Source organism: Oncorhynchus kisutch, linkage group LG22 (assembly GCF_002021735.2).
Source record: "Oncorhynchus kisutch isolate 150728-3 linkage group LG22, Okis_V2, whole genome shotgun sequence".
NCBI classification, from domain to species: Eukaryota; Metazoa; Chordata; class Actinopteri; order Salmoniformes; family Salmonidae; genus Oncorhynchus; species Oncorhynchus kisutch.
This window is the reverse complement of record NC_034195.2, coordinates 46,733,973-46,747,213: the sequence shown is the minus strand read 5'-3', so window position 1 is coordinate 46,747,213 and position 13,241 is coordinate 46,733,973. Positions and strand designations below refer to the sequence as shown.

Here is a 13,241-nt window from a genome sequence, read left to right as displayed (position 1 = left end):
TGATCAACCAATGCTCAAGAGCTTCACTAAGTTGTTGTTGTTGTTTTTTTTTTTTTTTTAGAAAATGTTTATTGTAATTCCAGGAAAAGAGGGCCACACATCACCCAATTCACATATAAGTCAATACTGTATGTGTAGAAAGCTCTACCTTATTCCTCAGAGTGGTTTGGACTGTATCACAGCTCCTCTGAAGATGGGAAAAAACAAGTGTTTTGTTCTCCACTTGACAATGAAATAACACAGGAATCTTAAAACACACTTGTGTCAGTATAATTGCTGCAACATTAAATACATGGCTGCTATACATCTGCTATTGAGAAAACATATAAAGAAAAGGCAATCACAGGTCATTCCTCTGCAAATGAGATATTAACTGGTTTATGAGCAGTTTGTTATGATAGAGATGGTATTTTCTGTAAAACTGTGAAAATCACTAACTTTGTTAAGTGCTCTTTTAGAAACGGAAACCCATTTGTCTGCATTTTATTTTATAACAAAAATACAACGTTGAACCCAATTAACGTTCAAATCCTCAAATATTTACTGTATGTCAAATATAACGGATAATAAAAGAAACCATAGAGCCTCCAACATATAATCAATATAAATGAATAGGACCGTGAATATAAAACTTTAGTCTAAACGGTATGGTCCCTCCGTGTACCATTGACTGGGAGGTTGTGCCGTCCACAGACTTATAGTCCTAATGATCAGCCATTCTTTCTGACTGGCAGTCGCCACAATACGAACACACTCAATGTCAAAGGCAATCTTGCGGTCCACGTCTTGAACCTCAATGTTGCCATATTTAAACTCCCCTAACGTGATATAGGAAGAACACTGCCTTCCTCTCTTTGTCCCCACAAGCTTCTCTCCTACTTCCAGAGCTCCATGGTGCAGGATATCGTTCTGACGATCGTCCGTTCCTGTCACAATTTTTATCTTGCTGATTTGAGTTGGTTCATGTAAGATAATGACAAAGAAGTCTCCGGTAGAGGGGTGTTTCCCCCAAAAGTATTCGTCCACACTGCTATAAGCCTTGGTGGCGTAATAGTTTTCAAATACATGAATGTTTGTGTGCAGGCTAGCAGGAGGGTTGTCAGGGATATCAATGGAGTCTTCTTCAAAGTCATCATCCTTCAACTTGTTCTCTGCCCCTTTATATGAGGAGTAGTAGCCCATGTGCTGGAACAAGGAGGGCTTGAAGCGGATCACGTCTTTCTGGGCAAGCAGGTCCCGGAAGTGAATGAGGAGCCAGTCACAGGGCATCTCCTGGTAGAACATAAGCAAGAAGTGGGCCAGGCGTGGCAGGTCTCTTGAGTGGTAGAGCTTCCCTATGTAGCCAAGCTTGGAGAACTCCAGCATCACCCAGTAGGAGCCTTCCCTGGAGGTGACCACCTTCTTCAGGGATGTCAGAAAGTTCAGTGAGCAGCGTACATCATCCTCCAGCATCATGTAGAAATCAGAGAGGTTGGTGCAGAAGTTGAGGAGAAAGGCATAGTCCACGTTCTGCTTGGAGCGGAATCGTACCCTGTCCTCTGGGTCATTGTAGTTCCTTTTTAGCCCATCCAGTGATGGATAGTACTCCTCAGGGGCATGGATCACCAGGAGATGCCCAGCGATGATGTGGTGGGCAAACTTCCTGGAGATGTCCTGCACCAGGTTTTCACACCAGGCCAGGTCAAAGTCTGCCAGGTGAACCACCACCACAATCTCTTTCAGCTCCTCATAACTGGACTGGTCAAAAATAGATTTGATCGTCTCCATGAGGTAATTTCCTCTTTTTCTTTTCACGGATGACAATCCAATGGTTAGATATTCTGTAAACACAAACATTGATATGACTATATAAATAATAATAATAAAAAAGACAAATCAATGACTTTCAGGATGAAATACATGTGTATCTACAGGTATATTTAAAAGGTACATTTACTCTTTCGGGGCAGTGGGGTCCCAGCGAGGTAACGATATGTGACGTTTATGGTTCCAGAGAAATTAGTGAGGTCTCTGAAGGTGTGAACATATCTCTCAGTGTTTGAAGGATGCATTGATGTCTCTCTCAGAGGTCTTTTACCCACCTCCTAAAAAAACAACGACAGCATTGTTACTCAAAATGTAAAATACAAATATGACATCATAGGAAAGAAGATCCAGAGACAGCCTACCATCATGTATCCATCCTCCATGTACAGGTTGAGGAAGAGGAGACAGGTGATCAAGACCCCCAGAAAGGGGATGGTGGAGCGTTTACGGAAACACCTCATCTTGTCCAGGGACTTCCACACCAGCCTCATGATGGTGACAGTCACTGGTGGAAGAGAAATAACAGCATTAATACAGAGCCTAATCAGTTAAAGGATATCATTGATGCGCACAGATTTCCTGTAGAGCTCACTGGAAGATTTTTATTTCATCCCCCTAAAGCAAGTTGTTTGAACAAATTGGTAGTTTTCATTCGCAAAAGACTGTCTGTAGACTGTCTGGTAGGTGATATTGATCTACATCCCCCAAAGTCAATCCAGTTTTGTTGAATGTACAGTATGTCTATGTGAGTGCGTACACAGAACTGCCTGTACAGTGTGTTTTTTGTGCTTGTTCGAATTCAGCAGTGCATGTATGCATATGTAAGGTATGTACAGCTCTGGAAAAAATTAAGAGACCACTGCAAAATGATCAGTTTCTCTGGTTTTACTGTTTATAGGTATGTGTTTGGGTAAAATGAACAGATTTATTTATTCGTTATTTTACCAGGTAAGTTGACTGAGAACACGTTTTCATTTACAGCAACAACCTGGGGAATAGTTACAGGAGAGAGGAGGGGGATGAATGAGCCAATTGTAAACTAGGGATTATTAGGTGACCGTGATGGTTTGAGGACCAGATTGGGAATTTATTCAGGACACCAGGGTTAACACCCCTACTCTTACGATAAGTGCCATAGGATCTATAATGACCTCAGGCCCTCCAACACCACTTCCAGCAGCATCTGGTTTCCCATACAGGAACTGACCAGGACCAACTCTGCTTAGCTTCAGAAGCAAGCCAGCAGTGGTATGCAGGGTTGTATGCTGCTGCCATTGTTTTATTCTATAAACTACTGACAACATTTCTTCCAAATTCCAAATAAAAATATTGTCATTTAGAGCATTTATTTGCAGAAAATGACAACTGGTCAAAATAATAAAACAAATATGCAGTGATGTCAGAACTAGAATAATGCAAATAAAATAAGTTCATATTTATTTTTAAACAACAAAATACTCATGTTTTAACTTAAGAAGAGTTTAGAAATCAACATTTGGTGGAATAACCCTGATTTTCAATCACAGCTTTCATGCGTCTTGGTATGCCCTCCACCAGTCTTTCACATTGATGTTGGGTGACTTTATGCCACTGCTGGCTCAAACATTCAAGCAGCTGGGCTTTGTCTGATGGCTTGTGACCATCCATCTTCCTCTTGATCACATTCCAGAGGTTTTCAATGGGGTTCAGGTCTGGAGATTGGGCTGGCCATGACAGGGTCTTGATCTGGTGGTCCTCCATTCACACCTTGATTGACCTGGTTATTTGGCATGGAGCATTGTCCTGCTGGAGAAACCAATCCTCAGAGTTGGGGAACATTGTCAGAGCAGAAGGAAGCAAGTTTTCTTCCAGGACAACCTTGTACGTGGCTTGATTCATGCGTCCTTCACAAAGACAAATCTGCCCGATTCCAGCCTTGCTGAAGCACCCCCAGATCATCACCGATCCTCCACCAAATGTCACAGTGGTTACGAGACACTGTGGCTTGTAGGCCTCTCCAGGTCTCGCACGCTCTGTGAAACTTGGCAGAGGATCGGTGATATGCATATGTATACATGTAATGTACTGTGTGTGTGTGCGAGTGTGTGTATGTATGTATGTGTGGTGTGCATGTGTGTGCGCTGAGACATACACACACTTGTACAGTGTGTTGTACGGCCCTCCATCTCCAGCCATTCCCAGTGGACCTCTGGCAGAGAGCTAATCTGGGTCAAAGTGCAAACTTCAGAGAAGGGCCTGGGAGAGGCTCGTTTACACATGAATCATTCCTCCCGTCCTCGTTACGCTCGCCACTGATGGAACCACAAAGCCTTTCATGTTTCCTTCTGATCTTAAAGGTAAATACTCAGAGAGCTTTCACTCTGGAAGCTGCTTGGATCAAAAGCCTTATTCAATAGGAGCATATTGTTCCCCAATATAGGACAGAAGTGGGAGAGAGTTTGGTGTACCTGGAAGTGTTGCTGACAGACCTGCAGTATATTGGTAGAAATATGAGCTGTGCTATTGCAGGGTTGTCTGATTTACAAATGAACATTTTCTGTAATGTACAGTATAAACAGCCTCTGATATGAATGTATGCTGACAGGAACAAATTGATCGTACTCTTCTCATAAAGAAAAACATATTATTGAAGAGGTGAATATAGTCTTTACAGACAACTAACTGCCAGCACACCAGCCGAGGTCCACCTTTGGCTCATTTCCTAACAATTTCCAAACTTCCTGTAAAATTAATATGAATATACATCGCTGTTCGAGTCAATCCATTTGCAACACAGAAGGATAATGAAGAAAAAGTGCTTTAAAAAAAGCCAATTAATCTTATGTAAAACGGCTGCTCAATGCGGCTAATGAGATGCCATTTTAATAAGCGGGTGTGTTGTACATCAAAGCCATTTTGGTAAACACTATTGTTCATTTGTTTGCTGTCAACATTCAGGTAACATGCAGCCTAGGCGCCAGTCTGTTTCTGCATCAGCCAACTTGTTGTTGCCTTGTCAAACATGGGGACCAGTGAGTCGAGTTTAAAGTTCTCCAAGCTTTGCACCGGCCTCTTCAAATATTCATGCCCAACACTGTGTGTAGTCTTCAGCACAGTAATGTGATGTTACAGTGTGGGCTGAAGAACTGCAACCAGCCAGCCACAGTAGAGCTTCATTGGTCTTAAACCTACAATTTCATTAAATTCACCACTAAAAATACAAAATGATACTACAAATTACAGTCACATTTACCCTGTAAAAATGAGAAGTAGCTACCATGTGACACCAATCTCTTCAACCAACCCAGTCAGCTACTTGATCTATGAGGCCCTTATTGAATGGGTGATGCCTGTTATTATCCATAGCCTTAAAATATGATATTTAACATATGATCATGGTGTACATAAAGCTACACCAATTATTCACTCAGCTATAGCAGTCCATAAACAATGGTCGTCTCTCTCCTTCCAAATAGCAGTGATGCTGAATATGGTTATGGTGTCATTGAGTGTCCTCTCACCCCCCACCCCACCCTGCACAGTGCTGCTGGGCTGTGACGGACTGTGGAGTCCATTTTGTCACCTTGTTTCATTCTGTCTTAGATTGGAAATGCATGGAGGATTATTGCCTGGTGTTCAGGATGAGTGATGATGGGCACTGAGCCTGGCCTGCTCTTTCGCTCCTCTTGTTTGTGTGGGGATGTCAGAGCTCAGCTGGAGGAAAGAGAAATCGATTATCTTGGTCATGGGTGTTAGTGGACATTTCAGTTTGTTTTATTGTGTCTCGGGGAAAACATTCATAACGTCACTAATAACAATAGCAATGACTATTGAAACAACAAAGAAGAGGAAATAGGAAGATGGGGTACTTCTTCCAAATGATATGGATATATCCATCAGACATGCACACAGCTATGAGGAGCTGGAGATGCAGCTGAGATTTGCTGGCCAATATGTATGTAGCCACAGGATTCCTTTAATTAAAACCTCTTAAATATAAGGTGTCCTTTCTGGTACCGGTTCCGACCATCATTTTTGCTTAACAATTGACATGTAGATCGAAATGGCTTGCATTGAGCAAAAGCCCTGGTTCCCACAGACAGTCATTTGTTTCTGTACCTGTGTGAAGTAGTATGTGAAATCTGAAACCACTTGAAGCTGGGATGTCCCACCTACCATTTCATTCGCTCTTCCGACTGTCCATCAACTCTTGGCTCCTACAGCTCAGCCACTGACAAAGAATACCATCGTTACATTGTAGCACATTCAGAGATTTATAGCCATTCATCTAAAATAATTCATAGATTTTAAACAAAAAAACACTTTCTGTTTGTCATAGACTGAGGTGGGAGGCGAGTTCCTAACGAGTTCAGGAAGCCAAGCTAGAGCTCTGTGAAACATTTTGACCTAAAGAGACTTAAATAATATCCACATTTTCTCTAACACTAAACATACCAGTGGAGGCTCCTCTGAGGAGGAATGGGAGGACCATCCTCCTCAGTGAATTTTGTATTTTTTAAAATTGTAAAACAATAAAAAAAGTTATCCTTTTTAGATAAAACTATAAAAAATATATTGACATTTCGTCAAAAAAAACATTATTTTGCAATGAAGGTCTACAGTAGCCTCAACAGCACTCTGTAGGGTAGAACCATGGTGTAGGCGGAGGACAGCTAGCTTCCATCCTCCTCTTGGTACATTGACTTCAATACAAAACCTAGGAGGCTCTTGGTTCTAACCCCCTTCCATAGACTTACACAGTAATTATGACAAATTCCAGAGGACGTCCTTCAACCTATCGAAGCTGTTGCAGCTTGAACTGACATGTTGTCCAACCAATCAAAGGACCAGAGAATGAATCTAGTACTGAAAGCATAGACTACAGCTAGCTAGCATTGCAGTGCAAAAAAATGTGGTGAGTAGTTGACTCATAGAGAGAGAAAGACAATAGTTGAACAGTTTTCAGCAAATTGATTTCTTCAAGAATGAAGTAGAAGCAAGAGAAAGAGAGAGAGGGAGAGATTATTATGTTTTTTTCACTTTCAGTTTAACTTAACTTACAAACACCCAGCTCAAACAGAGGGACGCTATGTTAGCTAGACTATCCAATACAACATTGGAACTCTTCCAAGTCAAGGTACGTTTTTGGTTTTATTAATGTATTGCCACCGGGGCCCGCCAGTGTAACTGCTAAACTGCTTATTGACTTTACACTAACGTTACTGCACGATTGTAGCGGGTTTACTAACGCATCAGTTCTATTAGCTATGTTGACTAGGACATTACTTGAGCTAATATGGGGACAACGATGTACCCTGTGTGTAACGGTTAGGACATGGTTTGGCCTGGAAAGGTTATTTAGCCTGGTTACGTACAGCTGATGTGTTGTGCATTGAAGTCCACAAAAGAAGGGAAAGGGTGAGAGGAGGAGAGTACATAGAGGCGAGAAGGAATACAACATGGCTGCTATGAAAATGATCTGTGTTTACGTGTGATCAGGGGTGTATTCATTCCACCAATTCTGTTGAAAAAACACTTCTTAAACATGGGGCAAACGAAACAGGGATAAAAAATACCTGACTTTGTCCAATTGAAACTCTTGTTTGCAACAGCTGTCTGTCACCTCCAATGAGTCTTCAGCAGTTCATATATTTTTAAAAATAATTTCTTTGAGTATGCAGCATTACTAGTTATTGTTTATGGCTGCCTCATAATAAATTATGACTATTTATTTATTTATTTTACCTTTATTTTAACTAGGGAAGTCAGTTAAGAACAAATTCTTATTTACAATGACGGTCTACCGGGGAACAATGGGTTAACTGTCTTGTTCAGGGGCAGAACGACTTTTTTTTTTTTCCACCTTGTCAGCTCAGGGATTTGATCCAGTATCCTTTCGGTTACTGACCCATCGCTTTAACCACTAGGCGTAGATTACATTTTCGTTTACATTTAGTTACACTTAACTGGTTAATTACATCATCTCTGTTTTTATCTCATGCTGTTCCACCTAAACGTTTCCAGTGCAACTGTTGATATTTGATGTCAGATGAACTGTCAGTTCCCAGGGCTAATCAATTGGTTACTCTACATTATTTTACAGATTGTAAAATCTAGAACTAGTGGACCACTGGATCCATCCAGACTCCTGTGTTTCTACACGGGGAGACAGTCAGTGAACAGTGCAAGTTATACTGGGCACAAACTGATTGAATCAATGTTGTTTCAACGTAATTTGTCAAGTATTGTGATGTGGAATCTATGTAGAAAATACATTGGATTTGCAAAAAGTGAAATTTCAACCACTTAATTATGTCATCACGGAACCAATTTTCAACATAAGACAAATGAAATATGAAATATGTTGAATTTGAGCATACATACATCATAAATAGATTATTTCTGTAATTTGAAAGTTACACATCTTGAAAATGTCATTGCTGTCAAGCAAAACATGTTAGAACTATGGCAACAATGGACAAATGAAAAGAATCCCAAAAGATAGTTTTGGGAGGAATTTTCCTTTAATAATGAATATGTTGGATTCATGTCTCCATTTCAACCAAAATCTAAGTTAAACTAAATCAAATAAAACTTTATTAAACGTGCATTTAAAGTTTGATTTGATGTCCTTTTCTTTAACTTAGATTTTTTGGTCGAGATGGAGACGTGAATGCAACATATCAATTATACATTTGTAGACAAACTGGAATTAAAATCACACTAGATCACTGGCACAAAATATACATCTCCTTCAAATGTTGATATTTTGTTGTGTTGACAACCAAACACAACTCAATGTCACTTTTGCAAATACAGTAAATAACTTGTTGACAAGTTAATAGGCTATCAAATTATATGTTGGATTCACATCTCCAACTAAACCAAAAATAAAAGTAAAAAAAATAGGATTAAGCCAGTGGCTCAGATGAAACGATCCAAGCATTAGATACAATGCATTCGGAAAGTATTCAGACCCCTTGACTTTTTCCACATTTTGTTACATTACAGCCTTATTCTAAAATTGATCAAATTGTTTTTTTTCTCCTCATCAATCTACACACAATACTCCATAATTACAAAGCAAAAACAAGTTCTTCGAATTTTTAGAAAATGTATATAAAAAAACCCTGGAAATATCCCATTTAGATAAGTATTCAGACCCTTTACTCAGTACTTTGTTGAAGCAACTTTGGCAGCAATTACAGCCTCGAGTCTTCTTGGATATGACACTACAAGCTTGGCACACCTGTATTTGTTGAGTTTCTCCCATTCTTATCTGCAGATCCTCTCAAGCTATGTCAGGTTGCTGCACAGCTATTTTTAGGTCTCTCCAGAGATGTTTGATCGGGTTCAAGTCCGGGCTCTGGCTGGGCCACTCGAGGACCTTCAGAGATTAGTCCCGAAGACATTCCTGCGTTATCTTGGCTGTGTGCTTAGGGTTGTTGTCCTGTTGGAAGGTGAAACTTTGTCCTAGTCTGAGGTCCTGAGCATTCTGGAGCAGGTTTTCATCAAGGATCTCTCTGTACTTTGCTCCGTTCAGCTTTCCCCCAATCCTAACTAGTCTCCCAATCCCTGCTGCTGAAAAACTTCCCCACAGCATGACGCTGCCACCACCATGCTTCACCGTAGGGATGGTACCAGGTTTTCTCCAGGCGTTATGCTTGGCATTAAGGCTAAATAGTTCAATATTGGTTTCATCAGACCAGAGAATCTTGTTTCTCATGGTCTGAGTCCTTTAGTTGCCTTTTGGCAAACTCCAAGCGGGCTGTCATGTGCCTTTTACTGAGGAGTGGCTTCCGTCTGGCCACTCGACCATAACGGCCTGATTGAGTGCTGCAGAGATGGTTGTCCTTTTGGAAGGTTCTCACATCTCCACAGAGAAACTCTGGAGCTCTGTCAGAGTGACCATTAGTTTCTTGGTCACCTTCATAACCAAGGCCCTTCTCTCCCATTGCTCAGTTTGGCAAGGTGGCCAAGCTCTAGGAAAAATCTAGGTGGTTCCAATTTTCTTCCATTTAAGAATGATGGAGGCCACTGTGTTCTTGGGGACCTTCATTGCTGCAGAAATGTTTTGGTACCCTTCCCCAGATCTGTGCCTCGACACAATCCTGTCTCGGAGCTCTACGGACAATTCTTTCGACCTCATGGCTTGGTTTTTGCTCTGACATGCACTGTAAACTGTGGATACTTATATAAACTGGTATGTGCCTTTCCAAATCATGTCCAATCAATTGAAATTACCACAGATGGTCTCCAATCAAGTTTCTGAAACACCTCAAGGATGATCAATGGAAACAGGATGCACCTGAGCTCAATTTTGAGACTCATAGCAAAGGGTCTGTATACTTATGTAAATGAGGTATTTCTGATTTTTATTTGTAATAAATTTGGAAACATTTTTAAAAACCTGTTCTCACTAATTTCATTATGGGGTGGTGTGAGTGGCACAGAAGTCTAAAGCACTGCATCTCAGTGCAAGAGGCGTCACTATAGTGCCTGGTTCAAATTCAGGCTGTATCACATCCGGCTGTGATTGGGAGTCCCATGTGATGTGTGCAGAGGGTAAAATTAAAGGTAAAATTAAATTGAAAAAATATCATGTCAATAGCATGCCTTAGGAACAGCCAGATAATGGGGTTTAGTGAAGTGTAAGCTCCTCACACTTTGGAATAAAGCTGTAACGTGTCAAGAGGTCTGAATACTTTCAGAATGACCTGTACATCTCCTTTAAATGTTGATATTTGGTTGCATAGTCAATGTATCACAATTCAATATGACTTTTGTACAGTAGATAGCCTTAACTTTAGACTATCTTACAAACTAATGTAACAACCTTAAAATGAGTGAGGTTACTGTAACTGTAAAAGTCTTATTATGTAATCATAGAACGCATGCATGGTCAAGATAGCATGTCGCAGGTCTGTGGAGATCTTCACAATATAAATATGTCAGAATCTCCAACAGCATTGATCACTTGCACTATGTACTTTTAATGTAATCTCAACTGATCCAGGTCATTTGGTTCTGCTAGATGAAGCACAGTGATAACACATTAAGTTGCTGTATAAATACAAAACATCTGATATTGTATTCCCATGTCAATTTGGTTGTGCTTTTAGATGGTTGAAAAGATAGTGATAACACATAGGGAATTCAACAAACTTCTGGCAGTCTTTTTGACTGGGTGAATAAAGGTAGACATCTGACTGTGTCAACCAAAAATGGCCCACATTTCCTCAGTACGTTGAAATGACATTTAAAAAAAAAAAAAGTTGACTAAATCGTTAATCTCGACACCCAGAACAAAATTGCTCAATTGTTGATGTATTTGTCTAATGACTCAATCCATTGGCCCAATAAGCATTAATGGGAGGTGATTCGCATCTTGGCATGTGGGTGGGTACACTACTCACAACACATTTGACTGAGGTCATTGCTCAGTCTGGTCTCCAGCGTAGATATAATCAATTCCCTATTATTACATTATTCCAGTTGCTTGAGGCCCTGGGCCATCAGGCTGTGGAATATGATATTGTTGGAGACTTTCCCAGCGTGATGACTGTCTGTCAGCGTTGCACCAGGAGGAGGATTGGGAACTATCCAGCTAGTCTGAGTCCCATTTCCAATGACGAATAGCCCTCTTGTCAATAATGCCCTCAGGGACCATACTTGCCATGGATCATTCAGGAGACATGACAGTGTGTGTTGTTGCACAAATGCCAAGAAGAGAATAGGGGTGATATCAGACTGTGGGAAAATCTGTTATTTAGATTTTTCATTTGATTTCAAATGATTTTACATGTGAGAGAATGGCTGTAGATACAATAGGGAATAACATTATTAGGTTATTATTATTAAACTTTTGCATTTACATTGATGTGAACACTGAAACGTTGTGTAATGTGCCCTGCCCATGTCAAATAAAACCTGTATTCACAAGCCTATTGTCTTGTAAACATGTCACTTCCCTCCCTTATACTACCTTGTAGTAAAAGTCACTGGGCATGTTTTGTTAGTGTTTACAACCCCAAAAATACAAATAAAAATCACTACAGTCTTGAAGTTAACATTTCAGGAGATAGTAGGAGAAGATTCAAGGGTGCTGTATACAGGTCTTGATTAGATGTTGGTCTCCATAGTGACCACCAGAGTAATTGTAAGGTAGCATCAATAAGTGGGTCCTGCAGGGTTGATCTCAGTGGTACAGGTAAAGGGGAAAAAACGATGTAATGACTGATGAACATCGTTATATACAATTGTTTCCAACAGGCAGTGTTGATTAATCACACAGGGGGTTGGTGACACCAGACCCAACCCCCTCTATTGGAGCTGGGTAGTGAGGTTGCAGCTGACAGGAGGGGTGAACATGTAGTAGCAGAAGTATCTGAGTTGGGTTCAGGATCAGGGACAAGATCAGGTTCAGGATCAGGGACAGGATCAGGTTCAGTTTCAGGATCAGGTTCAGTTTCAGGATCAGGTTCAGGATCAGGATCAGGTTCAGTTTCAGGATCAGGGACATGATCTGTGACAGGATCAGGTTCAGGGATAGGATCAGGACCAGGATCAGGGACAGGGATAGGATTGTGTTCAGGGACAGGATTAGTTTCAGGATCAGTGACAGGATCAGGTTCAGGGATAGGATCAGGACCAGAATCAGGGACAGGATTGTGTTCAGGGACAGGATCAGGTTCAGGATCAGGATCAGGTTCAGGATTAGAGACAGGATCAGGATCAGGGACAGGATCAGCATCAGGGACTGTAGGTCTGTCTGTCTAGTTCCCAATCTGCTCCTCTGTAGGTCTGTCTGTCTAGTTCCCAATCTGCTCCTCTGTAGGTCTGTCTGTCTGACAGAGTAATGAAAGACCAGTACTACCACACAGATTTCCTCCAAGACCACTGGATTACTACTTCACTGCAGGCGGTTGAAAAGTCTACCCATGTTCTCACCAAATCAATTGTAATTGGTTTAATTCGGGTGATAATTTGCTCATTGCTCTGCTATTTCAGTCTAAATGCAGCTCAATGCATCAATCTACAGGTTATGTGGTTAAATACAAGTTCTAACAGTCGTATAACCTTGTAACAACGTGTGGAAAGTGTAAGGTGTTGTAAGTGAACAGGGCTGTGGTTGCCTATGTATGCCTCTTAAAAGGTTCACCACCGGGTTCACCACCGGGTTCACCACCGGGTTCACCACCGGGTTCACCACCGGGTTCACCACCGGGTTCACCCACAGGTTCACCCACAGGTTCATCTACAAGTTCACCCACTGGTTCATGCACAGGTTCACTCAAAGGTTCACCCACGGGTTCACCACCGGGTTCACCCACAGGTTCACCACCGGGTTCACCCACAAGTTCACCACCGGGTTCCACCACCGGTTCACCCACAGGTTCATCCATTGGTTCACCTACAAGTTCACCCACGGGTTCACCCACAGGTTCACCACTGGG

At 41.3% G+C, this 13,241-nt stretch overlaps 1 protein-coding gene across 1 annotated transcript; it reads right to left on the bottom strand.

The window, feature by feature from the left end:
- Positions 1-467: 467 nt before the first annotated feature.
- On the bottom strand, positions 468-6,262 carry LOC109867752 (alpha-1,3-mannosyl-glycoprotein 4-beta-N-acetylglucosaminyltransferase C-like). The gene is made up of 3 exons (XM_031802177.1): positions 2,169-6,262; positions 1,937-2,084; positions 468-1,820 (listed from the first exon to the last, which is right to left on the bottom strand). The coding sequence occupies exons 1-3, from the start codon at positions 2,295-2,297 to the stop codon at positions 634-636; spliced, it is 1,464 nt and encodes a 487-aa protein (XP_031658037.1). The 5' UTR covers positions 2,298-6,262; the 3' UTR covers positions 468-633.
- Positions 6,263-13,241: the final 6,979 nt, after the last annotated feature.

Bases quoted from the DNA above. Each gene is read 5' to 3' on its own strand.
- LOC109867752 (XM_031802177.1), bottom strand. From the start codon at position 2,297: ATGAGGCTGGTGTGGAAGTCCCTGGACAAGATGAGGTGTTTCCGTAAA. The intron at 2,085-2,168 runs GTAGGCTGTCTC...TTGTTTTTTTAG, and splicing joins TGGAGGATGGATACATGATG to GAGGTGGGTAAAAGACCTCT. The intron at 1,821-1,936 runs GTAAATGTACCT...TTGTGTTTACAG, and splicing joins GACCCCACTGCCCCGAAAGA to AATATCTAACCATTGGATTG.